This window comes from Lissotriton vulgaris, chromosome 5 (genome assembly GCF_964263255.1).
Source record: "Lissotriton vulgaris chromosome 5, aLisVul1.2, whole genome shotgun sequence".
Lineage (NCBI taxonomy): Eukaryota > Metazoa > Chordata > Amphibia > Caudata > Salamandridae > Lissotriton > Lissotriton vulgaris.
In genome coordinates, this window is record NC_141693.1 from 892,105,020 (window position 1) to 892,123,097 (window position 18,078).

The 18,078-nt window shown below is 44.8% G+C and overlaps 1 protein-coding gene across 1 annotated transcript in view; it reads right to left on the bottom strand.

The window, feature by feature from the left end:
* Positions 1-18,078, bottom strand: part of PDE6C (phosphodiesterase 6C) — a 420,959-nt gene that overhangs the window by 272,220 nt on the left and 130,661 nt on the right. Inside the window, exons 5-9 of the mRNA XM_086922484.1 lie at positions 11,757-11,831; positions 11,601-11,665; positions 11,440-11,506; positions 8,757-8,804; positions 1,375-1,524 (exon numbers count right to left, since the gene is read on the bottom strand). Of these exons, the coding sequence (XP_086778610.1) occupies positions 1,375-1,524; positions 8,757-8,804; positions 11,440-11,506; positions 11,601-11,665; positions 11,757-11,831 (405 nt within the window). The remainder of the gene's footprint in view (positions 1-1,374; positions 1,525-8,756; positions 8,805-11,439; positions 11,507-11,600; positions 11,666-11,756; positions 11,832-18,078) is intronic.

Below are 18,078 nucleotides of genomic sequence, written 5' to 3' on the forward strand. Positions count from 1 at the left end.
TAACAGCTATATTGGTCCAGTTGGTTAACATGAATCAAGCAAGGTATATTGGTCCAGTTGGTTAACATGAATCAAGCAAGGACCACAAGTTTCCAGAATGAATTACTTTCTTACAAGTGTGCCCACATCTGGCTGCATGGTGTCCTCCTGACATGAGCATTATAGTAGCCCTTCTATAGCTCTCCACTGCCCAGTTGCCTTTATCTCCAAAAGTGGGGTTGGGAAGCACTTACAATCAGCCAAACCACAGGTGTAAACGCTATTCAAAAGCCAGACATCTACAAATATATTGTTAAACATTAGTGCCGGAAATATCAGGCCACAAACTACTTCAGAAATGGCTGTCCATGAAAACAAGACATGTTTTGAACCCCCTTTGTTCCTAATTGAGAACATAAATATATTTATTTTTTCTGTAGGATGCAGGGACCTATATCCGTGAAATCATTAATAACAATGGTATATCCCAGTAACATGCAGAACCTGGGGAGTACTAACAGTATACAGACAGTGGTTTTGTCATGCAATTAGTGATTATTTATGTATTATTCCGTAAATCCACCATCACTTAGGATTTGACAATCAATGTTACATTGATATTCATTAAAGATAATAGAATAAAGTAATCACAGCGACAATCCAAACTGAAAAAGTGTGTGACCGATATAGCTGGGGGTCGCGTAACTAGTTAATTCCGATAACGAACGAGACTCCTCCATGCTAACTAGTTACGCGGCCCCAGCTATATCGGTTTCAAAGAAAAGTCACAATTTGTTAAATTCTTGCATTGCAGCAGACATTTCAATAAAAGCTTTTTGGGTTAAAACTTTTTCATTGAAAAATGTTAGCAATGTTCAATGAAACCTCACCTCCTTTTTTGCTTTAAACCTAACTATAACTTTTGCCCCAATGATAAATCTTAGCTGTACCTAATATTCTTTCTCTGTAACTTTGTTACTAATCATAACCTTGTCCCTCACCATTACCCTGTCTCTAACATAGCTCCTACCACGTGCCTTCCCTGTACACGCTCTCTTACGTAGCCCTTAACCATTGGATGATCCTAACCTTTGCCCTAACTTTAAACTTGTACTCAACCCTCTAGCTACCTCTAATCTCGAACCTATCCTTCATTGTCCAAATTTCGATGAACGCTTTTTCGCTGACTTGTATTTCTCTCATCTAGATATTTTTATTTTTTTATTAAATGGTTTTTTAATAACATTTTTGCTTGGAAATATAATTTTTTTTGTAATGTGCTAGGATGAAATGACACGATGCCATCAATTAGTCCTTAAAAAGAAAAACTATGCTTTTAAAGTGCCAACCAAATTCAAAAAAATATCATAGAGAAAAAGAAAAAGCATTGCTCACTTCGATAATTTGCTCATCATATTCGTCAAAGGGCTTTGCATCTTTTCTGTTGTAGAATGTAGCTACGCCAACAATTTCTTCTTTTTTATTTACAATGGGCAGTGAGAGAACATTTTTAATTGTCCATCCAGTCTCGTCAACAGGCCCTTTCTGGAAATAGAACACAAAGTGAACACGTGATCATTTCAACTTGACACCACCACTAGGCCATAACAATGGCGTAAGCACACCACACAAATACTGAAGAACAGCAATGCAAGATGGACGCTTAGCTTTAAATTCAAAATAGTTAAAAGTCAAAAGAGGCAGGCGTATTTGCCATGTCTAGCACTGAATACTGACCTGCAAACTTAGCGACACGTTCCAGCATGTGTTGCGAGTTAATACAGTTTAGTAAAGGAGAAGCTCTTTGGAGCCTGGTGGAATAAATGGTGCTTAGGTTGGTACCAGGGGAGAGAAATTCCAGAGAATGGTTTTCATTTAAAATCATGCAAACAAAAAGCATAATTTTTCATTTACTTGCATTGCAGTAGGCTTTTCAACACAAGCTTTAGGAGATAAAGTGTTTTCATTAAAAATGGTAAGGATGCTCAAAAAACCTTGGGGCAGATTTACAAGCCCCTTACGCCACGTTTACGCCGCCTTGCTTGACGCAACAGTGGCGTAAACGTGGCGCATCCCTGCGAGGCATTTACAACGTGACGCATCTATGGCGCCACAATGGGGGCGTTCCCACGCAGGGTGGGCGTTCTGGCGCCTGTGCGCCTCGCAAAAGTGCCTGTGTGAAATCTACAAGATTTCATGCAGGCACTTCCGCGACGATGCTACGTCAATTCCTTACGCCTGCTTGCGTCACGCTTGCAATGCGACTCCAGCAATGCGCCGCCCTTACGTCACGAGATGCGTCACGCATCTGCCTACCCTTGCGCCACGGCGCGCCGCATTGTAAATGCGGCGCATCTGCTGTGACGCAAGGGTAGTTTTGCGTGACCCATTTGTTCTGGCGCATCTCTCCTGTTTTGCAGAGATGCGCCAGAACTCGTAAATATGCCCCCTAGTTGTTTATTTTGCCTCATACCTAACCATAACATTTGCTCCTGGCACAGTTCAGAACCTTAACCTGTCCTGAAGAAGCATAGCATTATATACGTTGCATACAATTTAGCTCTAAACTGGTCAGAGGCAGGGGCATACTCGGAACCAAAACCGGCCCTGTCAAAGTGCTCGGCCGGCCCCATCCCCGGGGGGGGGGTGGCGATTTTGTTACAGCCCGATTCTGCAGCTATGCAGCAAAAACTTCCCTGTATCAAAAACGGCCCCCAGGGGCCCAAAACCGGCCTCCACCCGTGCGGCGCACCGGGGGATTGCCCGGTGCCCGCTACGGCCAGTCCAGCCCTGGTCAGAGGTGGATATGAAGAGGCAGGTATTAAGGTATATTGCAGTGATGTTACTGAAAGTTCGGGAATTTAATTCAGGGTGGCAGAAGGGGGTCTGGGAGGGTCATGGATTGTGTAAGGAGGTTCAAAAACATCCATCCTAATATAATAAAGAGAGAGCCCAAACCTTTGAGGCTGGTAATCTCAGGAACCACAGCACCAATCACAACACCCAATACAGCATTGGAAAGGGCAGTTTCAGCAGAAGGACATAGGCTATGCTGCCGGCCACCATATACATTTAAAAGGTAAAAGAACCGTGGCAGCAAAGTAGAGTCTTGTGGGCGTGTCTGCGTTGTGCTGTGGGCGTGTGCTAGGGCCGTGACAAACCCTGGGGGCGTGTGGTACGTTCCGCCCTTCATGCCACGTCTCATATCGTGTGCTAATCCTACCCTGCTCCCTTTAAATACCCCTGCACCCCATAATCATAACCCACCCTTACTCCTTAAAATACCCCAACACCCTTAAACACTAACCCATCTTAACCCTATAAATATACCCTGTACCCCAAAACCCAAACCTATCCCTAAATCCTAAAAATACCCCTGTACCCCAAAAGCCAAACCTAGCCCTGAACCCTATAAATACCCCTGTACCTCAAAACCCAAACCTACCCCTGAAACCTAAAAATACCCCTGCACCGCAAAACCCAAACCTAGCCCTGAACCCTAAAAATACCACTGTACCCCAAAACCCAAACCTACCCCTGAACCCTAAAATACCCCTGTATCCCAAAACTCAAACCTAGCCCTGAACCCTTAAAATACCCCTGTACCCCAAAATCCAAACCTACCCCTGAACCCTAAAAATACCCCTGTACCCCAAAACCCAAACCTAGCCCTGAACCCTAAAAATAACCCTGTACCCCAAAACCCAAAACTACCCCATAACCCTAAAATACCCCTGTACCCCAAAACCCAAACCTAGCCCTGAACCCTAAAAACACCCCTGTACCCCAAAACCCAAACCTAGCCCTGAACCCTTAAAATACCCCTGTACCCCAAAACCCAAACCTACCCCTGAACACTAAAAATACCCCTATACCCAAAATCCCAAACCTAGCCCTGAACCCTAAAAATACCCGTGTACCCCAAAATCCATACCTATCCCTAAACCCTAAAATGACCCCGTACCCCATAACCCAAAACTATTTCTGAACCCTTAAAATACTTAAACACCCCAAAACATATACCTCAGTACCACAAAACATATACCCCTATACCCATACTTACCTTATTTATTTATTTATTTATTTATTCAAAGTTTTATATAGCGCGAACAAGATCCTTACAGATATCAGAGCGCTTCACAATGGCAGGGTAGGGGCAGTAGGAAAGAACAGAGGTAATGGGAGCAATGTAGTAGTCACTAACATGAAAGGATAATAATAAAATAAAATACATAAAACATATCAATATACAGTCAGGTGAACAGGTAATAAAACGGCACAAGTCATGGATCCCATTACATAGGTGTTCAGGTACACCTTGGGTGTGTGGCAGGCTTATACCAGTGTTTTAGTATAGAGAGCGCACTGAGTGAGGGCATCGGGAGGGTGAATCAGTGACCCAATGTGTCTCATATATTGGTCGGTAGGACGAAAGAAGCGTAGTAGTGTCACCATCAAGTAGAGGTATAATGCTAAAGGACAAGGTGAGCATTGATACAAGGCAATGTAGAGTCTCTGATCCACTACCTATAAGGTTCAGGAGATCTTGGCCAGAAGGATGGTTTTCACCTCTTTCTTGAAGAGTGCAGCGGAGGAGATACGCCTAGTTTCAGGCGGGAGCGCATTCCAGATCCTGGGTGCCATTCCTGAGAAGGAGCGCTTGTAGGTTTTCTCTTTCCTGAATCTACGGGGTTTCAGGAGTAGATTTTTTGAGCTTCTATTGGACCTCGAACCTCCTGATATGGACAATTTTTGAGCGAGGTAGTTGGGTGCATTGTGGTGCACGGCCGCGTGTGTCATAACTGCAATTTTTAGTTGTATTCTGGCTTCAAACGGCAGCCATTTTAGGGACTTTAAATCTGGGGAAATATGCGAATGTTTTCTTGAGCCAGTAATGAGTCTTGCGGCAGCGTTCAGGGAGGCTCTTAAGGGTGCTGTTGTGGATAGCGGGAGTCCGCTGAGGGTCACAATTCCGTAGTCGATTCGAGGGATGACTAACGCTTGTACAGCAGTTCGGAAGTCTTCAGTCGGAAGGAAGGGTTTGATTTTCCTCAGTGTGTTTATTTGGAAATTAGCTGCTTTTGTGGCTTTGCTGATGTGTTGCTGCATGTTGAGCTTGGCGTCCAGTGTGATGCCTAGGGATTTCGCTGAGTCCACGATGGTGGGTTGGACATTGAGTGCTGTTAGGTTGTTGAGCCATGTTTGGGTGGTGGAAATTTTCGCCGGGGGTGAGATGAGAAGGAACTCAGTTTTCAGAGCATTTAGTTTGAGGTGATTATCGGCTGGCCAAGATTGAGTGTTAATAAGCGTGGAGTTCAGATGTTTGATATCTTCCGGAGATTGAAGCTTTAGGTACAGTTGTGTGTCGTCGGCGTACATATGGAATTGGACATTAGAAGCTTGGAGCAGGGTGGCGAGCGGTTCCATGACGAGGTTGAACAAAGTGGGAGAGAGGGAGGATCCTTGTGGAACACCTAGATCCGCAGGCACAGGTGAAGATAGCACATTATCGGTCTTGAACTTCTGAGATCGGTTGTGTAGGAAGGACGAAAACCATTTGAGAACCGTTCCCGATAGACCCATTCTAGTGCTTAGCAGTTCCAGCAGGTTCTCATGTTTGACCGTGTCAAATGCTGACGAGAGGTCAAGAAGGATGAGGAGACAGGACTCATTGCGATCAAGAATTTGGAGGGCGTCATCAATTATGTGTGTCATAGCTGTTTCCGTGCTATGTTTCGCTCGGAATCCTGATTGATGAGAATTGAGGAGGTCAAATTGGTCAATGTGTCTTGTTAGTTGGAGTTGGACACATTTCTCCAGCAGTTTGGCCAGGGTGGGGATATTGGTGATGGGTCGGTAATTGTTTAAGTCAGTCGGATCAGCTGTAGGTTTCTTGAGTATAGGTGTGACTTGCCCCACCTTGAGGGAGTCCGGAATGAGGCCTTGTTGCAGGGAGCAGTTGATGATTTTGGTCCAGAGAGGGAGGAGCAAGGGGATGAAGTCTTTTACAGCATTAGCAGGTAGAGGGTCTGTGTGGTGGTTAGAGGGCTTCAAGGTGCAGAGCAGTTTGTGTATTGTTTCTTCCGAGTAGGTATCGAAGTACTGCCAGGAAGCCATGTTTTTAGGTTGAGTGTTAGCCATTCTTGTGTGGTTGGGGAATCGGCTTACATCCATGATGAGGTCATTTCTTATGTTGTCAGTCTTTAGCTTAAAGAAAGCAGAGAAGTCTTCACAGTGTGGGGTGTCGCTTGTTGTGCTACTTGATTGTAGGGGTTTTGCCTTTGTTTGGGTTTTGATTAGTTCGAAGAGTTTTCTTGGCCTGTTTTTTGCTTGGTCCAATTGGCGGCTGAAGAAGTCCAATTTTGTGCGCTTTATTTTCCTGAAGTAGGCATTTCTCTTGTTTTTGAGCCTTTTGAGGTGCAGTGCTGAGGGGTCCGCTCTCCAAGTGCGCTCTGCCATTCGCATCGAACGCCTGTCGTCATTGAGTCTGTCGTCATACCAGGGGTTAGAAGTTTTGGTGGAGACTCTCTTCAGTTGCAGTGGGGCGACTTCATTGACTAATGTATTCATAGATTCAAGGTAGTGGTCAGTCAGTGATTGAACATCCGTGGCACCTGAAGGGGGAAGGAGCAGATTGCTGATGTGGGGAGGCAGAGTAGAGGCGTTGAGATTCTTCATGTCCCTTTTCCATGTTTTGGATTTGATTGGTTGAGTCGGGTTAGGTTTAACTTTTTCATTGATAAAGAAGGTGATAATGTGGTGATCTGACCAGTCGCAGGGTAGAATCGTCTCCAGTTGTGTAGAATTCTCTTTGGCAATGATGAGATCAAGTATCGCGCCTTTGTCGTGTGTTGGTCTATCGCATATTTGGGTGAGGTCAAGTGCATTAAGGAAAGTTTTGAGACTGTTTACCACTGTGTCTTTCTGGTCGTTCCAGTGGAGATTGAAGTCACCCAGGTAGACTTGGGTGGTCTGCCGACCGGCATTGGAAGTGATCATGTCCATGAGTTGTTGGGTGAATATGAGATTGTCACCAGGCGGGTGATAGATGAGATGTAGAGCACAAACTTGTTTGCCCTCGCTGGTAATGTCGAGGCAGAGGAGTTCACAGGAGGAGAGAGAGGGGGAGGTGACTTTAGTAACGGAGAGGTTGCTTTTAAAAATGCATGCAATTCCCCCGCCCGTCTTGTCTGAAGACCTGTCTAACCTAATGATGTGATAGTTGGGGGGACTACTATGTCCATAATCGGAGTAGAGGCTTCAGTGAGCCAAGTTTCTGTTAGAATGGCTAGGTCCAGATCCCTATCTGAGACGAGATCTGCGATGTCGGAGGAGTGTCTCTGGGCCTTATCCAAACATTAAAAAAACATGCTTTTACCATTCATGCATTTATAACGAATTTCGTTGGAAATGTATGCGTGGTAAAAGCATATGAAATGTAATGTCATGCGTTATAATGGCATTGCGGAGTCATGGTACTTTCGTAATGAAATTATTCGGAGTGATGGTATACGGAAAGAAAGTTGCGGAATAATGGGTGTTTACCCTCCCCCGGTAAGTACATTGGTGGCACGGCGGCCCACATCTCCAGCAACATATTGAAAAATGCACAGGTCTCTCTCATTGATGGCCAGCACCGACATACACTTTTAGACACACCTCCCTCCACAAGTTCTAGAATTGTGAACTTTAAAGCCGGGGAGCTACGTTTGAATCTCGGCATCAGCTCAACATCCTGTGATTCCAGGCAAATCGCTTTGTCTCCCCGTGCCTACCACAAATGAATGTGTTCTTCTGTAATGTAAATTGTGCTCATGCCATGTTGTCGAGTTTGCGCTATATAATATTGCAAGGAAAAATAAAGTAGGGAAACTCGAGTTCACACACTACTTAACGCGCACTCTTAAGTGCATCGTCAGTGCACTGTGAATCGGAGCGTTTCACAGGTCTGTCACAGATAAGAAATGCTATCAAAACGAAATCCTGCAAAACAATATACTACTGGCCGGCAGCAATTCATACCCAGACAACGTCGGGACGGGCTGCTAGTGTTAAATAAACGGGCAATCATTTTTTTGCAGGTTAATAAATTCTTGCCCATTTATTTAACATCGTTGTCTAAATACTAGTGCTAGCAAATAAACAGCAGCTGGTGCTGCTATTCACCAAGGGGGCGCATTTAAAGGTCAAGAGGGCTGCAAGCGGCCCCCGGGCCTACTTTGAGTATCACTGAGTCATAGATGGGTATGACTAGCTTCTCTCTCTGACCAGTACCGGAAGTTAACAACAGAATCGAATATCCTTCGCCTCTGTGACAGGGAGAAGCTCTTTCCTGCATAGAAACTCACACTGCAGCCCACTTCTTATTACAGTAGGGGCACCATTCCAAGATGGCGCGAGCTGAAGCAAGTTTGTGTCCAGCACTGTTGATCAAAGAGTGCTTTACGCTCTAGCTGCAGCAAGGAAGGAACACGTTTCCTTCAGCTTTGGGTCAGAGATAGTGCCGTTTTTGAAAAAACAGATGTGCCTCCGCTGCTGCTGCTCATCTGCTACCTGCCAGAAGTACAGGGCAGTTGTACCCCAACAGTGCACTCCATGGAAATTGCGAACCATCTCCATAGCCAATAGGAATGAAGTCTTCTGATATTTCATGTTGAACTGGTTTGCAAGGTACCGTACACACTGAACATAAAATACTTTCACCTTCCGGCTTAAATATGTTTTCTTTTATACTACAACTATGATTGACCTAGGGTTGAATAAAGTGAAATGTTTACCTGAAATGTGAAATAGTCATCAGTTATTGCGTTCATCATGTTGCAAATCTAGAATATAGACAAGACAAGTTTAGAGTGAAGGTAAACACATGAAAATGGCTATCTCATCTGTATCTATAGCTGTGCATATAAATCTCTGGCACAACAATCCAGCTGTTTGCATTGGTTTTAATTTTATCTCAAAACACAAGACATTGGAGAGGATATTGACACTCCACTGGCTCCCCATCAAAGCTAGCATCACCTTCAAGATGCTAACCCACACTCACAAGGCCCTCCACGACACCGGACCAGCATACCTGAACAGCCGACTCAAATTCCACGCATCCCAAAGGACCCTTCGATCAGCCCAGCTCTCCTACTCTGTGGTCCCCGCACCAGAAAGACCAGATCGGGAGGCCGCTCCTTCTCTTTCCGCGCGGCCAGAGCCTGGAATGACCTTCCGCTCCACCTCAGACAGACAACATCGCTCCCCATCTTCGCAAGAAACCTCAAAACCTGGCTCTTCGACAGACCCCCTCCTTGATGGACTGGAACCTGCAACCCCCCTCACCCCCCAGCACCTTGAGACCCTCACAGGTGAGTTGTCACGCCTAACAAACACCTGATTGATTGATTGATATTCTGTATAGCGATCACAATGCAGTAGCACTATGTTTAGAAACCTCCTTTGAGGGCACCTGAGTCAACAAGCCACAGACAGGCCTGCTAACTACAAAAGGCTGCTTTAATCTAATAAATCAAAGTTCACAGCAATCCAACGCAACCCCTAATTTGTTGTATTGCAAATGTACCAACCAAATTTAGATTGTGCTTTGAACTTTAGGCAAGCTTTATTGGGGTTCAGAACATGTGGGCTGTTTTGCAATGTCTGTTATTGGTGGAGAAATAAGTATATTGTACACATGACACTTTAGATGTGCAACTTGATTCCTCTTGGAATTCTGCATGTCGATCCACCTTCTTCCATAGGACATTCGACTACTCTGCCCTGAAATACAACCCACTTATTCCTGGAATGATGACAAGATGAGTTCAGTGGTTTCCACTGAAACATGCAATGATGTGCAGATCATGAGTTCAAATACCAACAAGGCACACTCAGCCTGTAATCCCTCGGAGGCCAGAAAATTGAATACCATTACATTGGGTAATAATAACACCTGTTCTTTGTAGCACTTAAAAATGGCAGAAGTACAGTATGAAGCATTGCAAGAACCACAAGTTATTATTTAATCATTGCCTTTAGTCTGACTGCCCTATCTTCACAAACTTACAAATGTTTTGGTTTGTTGATTTTTGGTCTATCCCCTCCTCTTTGAAGTTCTCACACAGGGCTGTTGGTACGCAACTTGCCTGAAGAGCTAACTGCCAATCGGTGTGTCCCTGATCAATGGACCATTAAACATTTTAACCACTAACCTTCCGCGTTACTCCTTTGAGAATCATATATGCAGGCTTTTGCTGCACACACAATTAACTCTTAATTCATCATTTTCATATTGTTTTCCAGCTGACCACTCAAAAATTGCAAACTTAGCCCTACAAAACAGACGTACCTTATGCGGGCGGTTTCTATGGTCACAATGCCATCTTAGATCCATATATATCACTTCATCTGCCTATATCAGATGCCAAGCTGCATTTTGCCCGGTTTTTACTCCTCTTGGTCTTCACAAGGCAAGCGAACTGCATTTGTACTAGTTATAAATAAGGGGGGTTTAATATGCTACCTCAAAATTTACAGCAACCCATTTCTATCCTTAATTTGTCATGTCATGTCAGTGAAAGGTTAAGTCTACACTAGGCAATTTATGTATATCTAACTCATTCCCTTACCACACCACAACAGTCTCCTTATCTCACTGGTGTGGATGCAGCCTCACCCTATGACAGACACATTCAGGGCTGCTCTAATGCTGGTGGCGCCCAGTGCGACAATCTGTTCTGGTGCCCCCCTCCATGACCACCTCCGCCTCGGATTGACTCACTACTACCTACAAAAGTGCCCCTCATCTCTCCATAGCCCCTCTCTCAGATATGTTTCATTTGTTTTAAATCTCTAGTAAAGGCTGGCGTTACTAATCCACTCAGCTATCCACATAAAATACAGACCTTTGCAGCAGGTATATTAACCCTCTGCAATACTAAAGTTTATGGCCAGTCAAAACTGCCACTAGACAAAAGTCCGATCTCTATCTCTAGCTGGAACATTAAGAGTTATCTTGACATTCTTATTGCTGCCTGAAAGATGGACACACAATGAGTTCTGGAGCAGGTGCTTTTAAATCTTAAGTTATAGCTATACACAGCGCACTCTCCCTGAGGTCAGTGCTCCCCCTTCAAGTCAGCACCCACTGCGGCCGCACCAGCCATACTGCCCTAAAGCTGGCCCTGTGCACATACCTGCCACCTGTTAGGGGGAGATGCGCCATGGCATTATTGTCTTGGTGAAGGGCTTGAATGAGACCACATTTTTTTAAATGTAAGGACAGATGCCCTGAAACAAGTTTTTTTACAAGCAGTGCATGGCACACTCATTCAAGGACCATACTACAAATTCCACTGAAGACCAGTTCACTGATTTAATAATCAGCAGCATTTCATTTAGTTTCCATTTGACATGACTTGGCAATACTGCAGATAGAGACATACAATATTACTAAAGAAACTCAAAACTTACAAATCCATTTTCCGCCACATACGTAGGAAGCCCGCTCACTAGAGACCAGTGGTCAGGGGGAGGGGACCTGTAAGTAAAAAAATAGACGTCATGTGCAGTGCACGGTGGAAAACAATGACACAATACAGCTAGCAGGTATTTTATAATTGTATGTAACTTACGGGATGACTTTGATTTCTTCCTTGTCATGTAACATGTAATCGATTATCTTATAAAAGAGGACTTCCTGCAAGACAAAAATGTAAAGCAATGCCGATTACATTCAACATCTGGACTTTAAGACTGGCATAATGTAATGGAAGGCTTAGCATACATACCCTCCCATCCGGTGTCTTAGGACCTTTATACGGTTCAACTTCTCCCAGTTTGACTGGCCATTCGTCAAAGAATTCCTAAGCATAAAGAAAAAATGTGAAGTTTACCACTGTGTTTTTCTATGCTTTTATGGTACCAATGCAACATGGATCTTTGCACTCATGCATTAATTCCAGAAGGTCTCAATGGAAATAAAAATAGCATCATTTCAAATCTCTCTAAATGCTAATGATCAATGCACAATGTTGGATAACAATCTGATACAATAAATCACAGCATTGTCATGCTATTACCGCTAAGATAAACTCAACAAAATGTTGGCATCAGATATAAGTGTGGCGGTGATAAAAGTCTTGGAAGTGATTACGGCTAGTAATGGGCACAACATCTCATGACAATAGAGAACCCATACTTTTGATGGTGGTTTGTCTCATGTCCCATGATATGTTTAATTGTTCAGAATTGTGGCCTCAGTGGATGCACAGTAGAGGCACAGCAGTTGTGTTTTAGAATCATATATGATTCTTATTGTTACATATGTGGGATCAGCTGTGAGTGAAAGGCAAGGTGGGAAATAGATTTCACTGCACTCAAAGCCTCTTCTGTTTCCCAGATTTACCTTCCTCACCTGAAGGGGGCGCCGGTAAAACGTTGCAGCGCTGCATTGCGCAAAAAGCAGAAAATAGCCCATAACCAGATTTATTAAGAGTCTCCTGCTGATGATGTCATTGCTGGTGCTCGCTCTAAATTAGTTTGTTCTGTGTGACACAGGACCTTACTCTGTTACACAAAATTAAGTCTTCACTGTCTAGCGTAGGCTTTGAAATGGAGGTACACCCTCCAGTAAAAATTCCGAAGTGTAGACATCAGCTCAGGGACCATACATATAATATTTGTGATTTCGTTAAAGCAAACGATGTAAGTATATCAGACCTTATACTACTTGAATGTTTGCTAGCACCTGCTTTCTTTAATGTTGGACTTTGGGGCAAAGGCAGATTGGGGCTTTTGGGGGTGCAGCCGACTGCCATGGAAGATTGCACCCCTGAGGTTTTTTGAGTCAGGTGTGCGTCCCAGAGCACATTTGGGCTCGTTGGGCGTTTTTTAGACTGGGGGTTGGGGATATTTAACCGGACATTTTGTATGCTGTTTCCCTATTTTAGTAAGGTGACATGGCAGCTGGTCCGGGTGCTGGGTTTTATAGGCACAGGCAGCTTTTTAGGCAGTTTTGAGGCAGTTTTGCTCAGTTTGGTGCGTGGTTTTTGTAAGGCAGAATTCTCGTGTCGCTGTAGTTTCTACTGGTGTGTGATGTGTTGCCTACCTGTGCTGCCGAGATGTCTAGCACCAACCTACTTGTGGCAAAAGCCATGCGCCTGCTCGGGGAGGCAGGATGCAAGGATCTTGTGGGGCCGGCAGCGCAGGAGGCACAGCCGGCATGTTCTACAGCTGGTGGGGTGGCTGCTGCGGTGTGGGCCTATTCACTGCCGGGGCCCTGACATTCCTCTGCAGTGAAGCCAGTAGGTGCGAGTGGCAGTGGGCGGAAAGCGGCAGCACACGCAAAGGTGGCAAGGGTAAGGGGTGGGGCGCTGCACTGAGTCACGTGCTCCAGATTGAGAGAGCAGGCGGGACATGACACAGAGAGCCAAACCATGAGGTCACAGCGGCAGGAGAGGCCACATGTGGCACAAGGAAGGGAAGGAACTGCAGCACTGAAACAGCTCTGCTGCAACTGATTGATGACGCGCTGCGGATACTCGATTCGGGGGGTCTTGTCTTCTAATTCTCCTTGACCTTTCTGCAGCCTTTGACACTGTCAATCACAACACCCTCCTCAACACTCTTCAACAGAGAATAGGCATGGAGGGCACTGTACTTGAATGGTTTGCTTCCTTCCTCTCTGATAGATCCCAAATGATCAAAATAGCGGACAGTCTTTCATCTCCTTTGGCGGTGGGTCAAGGTGTTCCTCAAGGCTCTATACTTGCACCCACATTGTTCAATCTATATTTGGAACCACTGGGAAATCTCCTAAGTATATCCGGGGTCCATTATCATCTCTACGCAGACAACACTCAAATCTAACTCAAGGTTGCCTCCACTCACATTCTCTCTGTCCTAAGCTCTACTATGGACTCCATCCAAAACTGGATGTAAAAACATCAACTGATTCTGAATCCCTCCAAAACTAAATTACTCCTCCTCTCCTCCTCACTTTCTTCTCCCCCAGTTCAATCATGGATGGACCAGATGAATCTACTGAACAATAAACCCATCGCTGTCGACAGTGTAAATCCCTTGGTGTCATACTCGACACAAAACTCAATCTACTCTCCTACATTAATTCAATTGCAAAGTCTGCTCGATATCAACTGCGCCTTCTTTGGGGGATTCGTTGCTTCTTCCCGGAGCATGACCTTAAAACCCTGGTCCAATCGCTGGTCCTCTCTAGACTGGACTACTGCAAATCTCTTCTTACTGGCCTCCCCACATCCCACTTGTCCCCCCCTTAAGTCTGTTCTCCATTCAGCAGCTCGTTTAATTTATGGGGCCAAAAGAAGCGACCACATCACACCCATGTTATCCACCCTCCACTCTCTTCCCATTGAGGCAAGATCTATCTACAAGACTGCCTGCATCACTTACAAAGCCTTGCACTCCTCCTCTACTCGCTATCTGGTGAATAAACTGAAACTCTCTGGAGGCTCTAGACCATCACGAAATGCGGAAAATCTACTGCTTGAACCTCCCACTTTCAAGAAGGAAAGATCAATGGCCCAATCCTTTTCAGGCAACGCAGTGAGAATCTGGAACTCACTTCCGCCTCAGCTCCGGACCACCACCTCCTCCCAGGCCTTCAAAACTGACCTCAAAGTTCTCCTCCTTTAAAGACACTTCCAAAGTTAATTCATGCCCTCTATTATCTGAAAGAAGACCTTTTAGTATAGAACATTTCTATTCTCCATGACTATGGAAGTACCTTCCCAGTGTGCTCTTGTGGTTTGAGAGACTGCCATTTATTGCAGTACTACCCTTTTACCTGTGTTTGGTACTCTTTTGTAACATGCACACGTCACTTTTCCCTTGTAACACACTGTTTGCTACCTCTTACTTTTTGTTTGCTTTCGATACTTGCACAAGTGCCACCATTGCCTACGTAACGTTTGTTCTTGTGTTTGCGTGTCCTCCATTTATTGCAGTGTTATATCTCTACTGGCACTTTCTACTCTTTTTTAACCTGCACACATGTCACTTTTTCCTCCAGTAATGCATCGTTTGCTACCTCTTGTATTTTGTTCACTCACGATTGTCACTTTTGCCTCATGTAATGTAACTTTTGCTTTTGTAATTTGTTCACTTGTAATGTTCTCTTGTATCAGTTCTGTTCCTTATGTGAAGCGCTCTGACACCTTCGGGTAAAGTCCGTGCTATATAAAAACGCATAAATAAATAAATAAATAAATAAATAAATAATAAATAAGGGAGGAAGAATGTGCTGGTTTCTGTTGGGTGTGAGGCAGGGGGGCTGCAAAAGAACGGGGGTGGTCTGAGCCCCAGGGCAGGGAGGCTGTGAATGAACAGGCCCTTGGATTGAAGCATTCACTATGGGCACAGACGTAGTGCAGGGGGTGAAAGGGTGTTGAAGGAGGGGGGAAGGAGATGAAGGGGGAAGGCAATCTGGAAGTAAGAGCAAGGAGGGAACCATGGGTCTGCTGAGCAAGGAGGGGGTGTGGGAAGGAGGCCTGCCAAAAAGGGCGGGTAGGTCCACAATGGGGGCCACCAGCATCATTAGAGCTGGAAGGTTGGTTGGAAAATGCCCCATGGGGGCTCAGGTCAGGTGGTCGGAGGAAGAGGTCTGACACTTCTTGGCACTGCTTTAACAACCTCTAATGCCAGGGGTCACAATGCCTGTGCCAGGGCTGACGGGGCACTTCAGGGGTCTCAGGTGCGACCGCTGGTGACCCCTAAATGATGTCCATGACTGCCAACCCTAATTTGCTCTCTCACACCAATCCTTAGTACTTATTATCTACACCATCTCAGCCCCTTCAAGCATCAACACCCACTGCGGTCAAATAGTGCCCCAGGGTGCAATGGCCATGTGTGCCCTCTTTCTGCACCCTCAGAAACATTTGTTGCACAGAAAGGGTGGCAGATGCATGTGCAGCATTCTCTGTGATATAGATTGCAGCGATCGTACATGTGCATCAGTGCAACCTCAAGAGGGTGTCCACTTATTTGTATGGGAACTTGACCCCATGCAAATGAGGGAACAATTTTCCTCTAGACCTGCACCATATTATAGATGAGGGCACAGAGGTAAAAGACCACACAGAAGGGGCACTGACTGTGTACCCGGTCACTGCATCCCATAAGGATGCCCTTTGGAAGGGTGGAATGGGGGTCCCATGTACTCTCCAGGAATTTCCCTGCAGGAGGGTGCAGTTACTCACTACACCTGCCTGAAAGGGGTCACTGTCCACCTTTATAAGGCAAGCCTCGTTGCCAACTGCAAAGTGAAAGATGAACATGCTGTTTCAAAGAGTTTACACTAATGTGCCACCTCTAGGGCAGGCACAAGTTTGCAGCTGCCCTGGAGCAGCTCATTAGCCGTTTTATGGTGCACCGACCAAAGCTGTGCTCAATGCACCCAATTAAAGGTGCACCATGGCGCAAACAAGGGAAGGGTAGTCTTTACATTATGCACCCTCTTGTGCACTGGCCTTGACCCAGACAATAAAATGCAAAGGGCTTCATTATAAGTTACCCGCCCAATTGGGATTCATAATTTTGCTGTTTCTCCGATGGTGTGTAAATCACTGGGAAAAACATGCAGGAACATCGATTCCCATATGTTATTTCATAAAAGCGTGAAATAATGAGAATATGGGGCACTCGTAACTAGGGGTGGACGGAATTTGCGTAGTTGCATTACGCAAAGTTCTGCGAAACAGTAAAAAATCTTAGCGAGCTAGGCAGAATTCCACAAGCACACGGAATTGCTTGTTCCGCCTGTTCGCGATGCATTTTTTCCTGTTTGGTGACACTGTTTGCTTGCTCGGGGGAAATATCTCGCAAACTTGCCCATGCGGTCGCGGCCATCTTATTTCACTTGTCCCGCCTGCTCGCAATGCGCGTTTCCTGTTGGTGAATGCAGATGTCCACTGGCGCGTTTGAATGAAGTGTTCGCGATCGCACACTCTTGCTGGATTGCGCAGCCGGCAACCAAATTCTTGTGGCACACGCAAACAGATAGGAAAACTCATCGGTGAACGCAGGGATCCCAGTAAGTCACTCCCGCACGTGCGAACACGCATTTTGAAAGCGCGAACAAGGAAAAAATTCCGGTATGCCATGGAGCGTGGAATTTTCGGCAATTCGGTGTTCTCCAGGGAACGCGGAATTGCCAAAATTCCGCAAATTCCACGAGCGGGCCGAATTTACCGCCCAGGCCTACTCATAACCATAAACTGAATTATCTTTAGGAGCTAGAATACAAATCATTATTACCACTAACTCAATGATTTTACCATTACCTAGAATGTTGACATCAACCTATATACACATATATGCATGTTTGTATATATATCAAAACCTCTAAATGTTATATTATACAATATTGCCCAGCAGAAGGAAATAATGAATTGAGCTCAGTGCACAAAGAGAGTGGCTTGATATTATTTTTCTTCTATAAACTTGTTTGTAAAGCTCTCCCTTGATATTACTTTTCCCCATGTAAATGCGTGTTTTCATTTTTCATGGATATATTTAGGTTATTTACTATATAGGTTGCAAAAACTTAATAAATATAAGGAAAGAAAACCACAATTTAGATGGAATTTAATGTATTTGTTTTTAGTTTCCTCAATTGCGTTGGGGGTGATGGTATAAATCATAATTAAAAAATAATTCAACATTTGCGGGCATGCTAAAAAGTGGTAGCTTTACAGCTGTTGCTAATACTAATAACGCTTCAGGTATATGCAAGCAGAAAATGAGGTAAATTGTATCTTTAGGACCAGCTATAGGGAGGGTTTGGAGTGTGTACCACCGATGGTAATGCAATCAGCCGGCAGTAAATTAGAATACTGCCTCGATGCTCCAGGGCACCATGGTAATCTCCCTTAAATACTAATTTACCACCAGTGTTAGTTCTTACGGAATAAGATCAGGAGTTATTATAGTAGATTGGGGATTTGGGGAAACAAACAAATCCTTTTTTTCCAGAATGCTTTTGAGCTAGTTTTGCTTCCATGCCGACCCTCAAATGTCACATTATTCAAATGGGAGAAATATATTGGTTTGAGAGCTCTGGTCAGCTATATT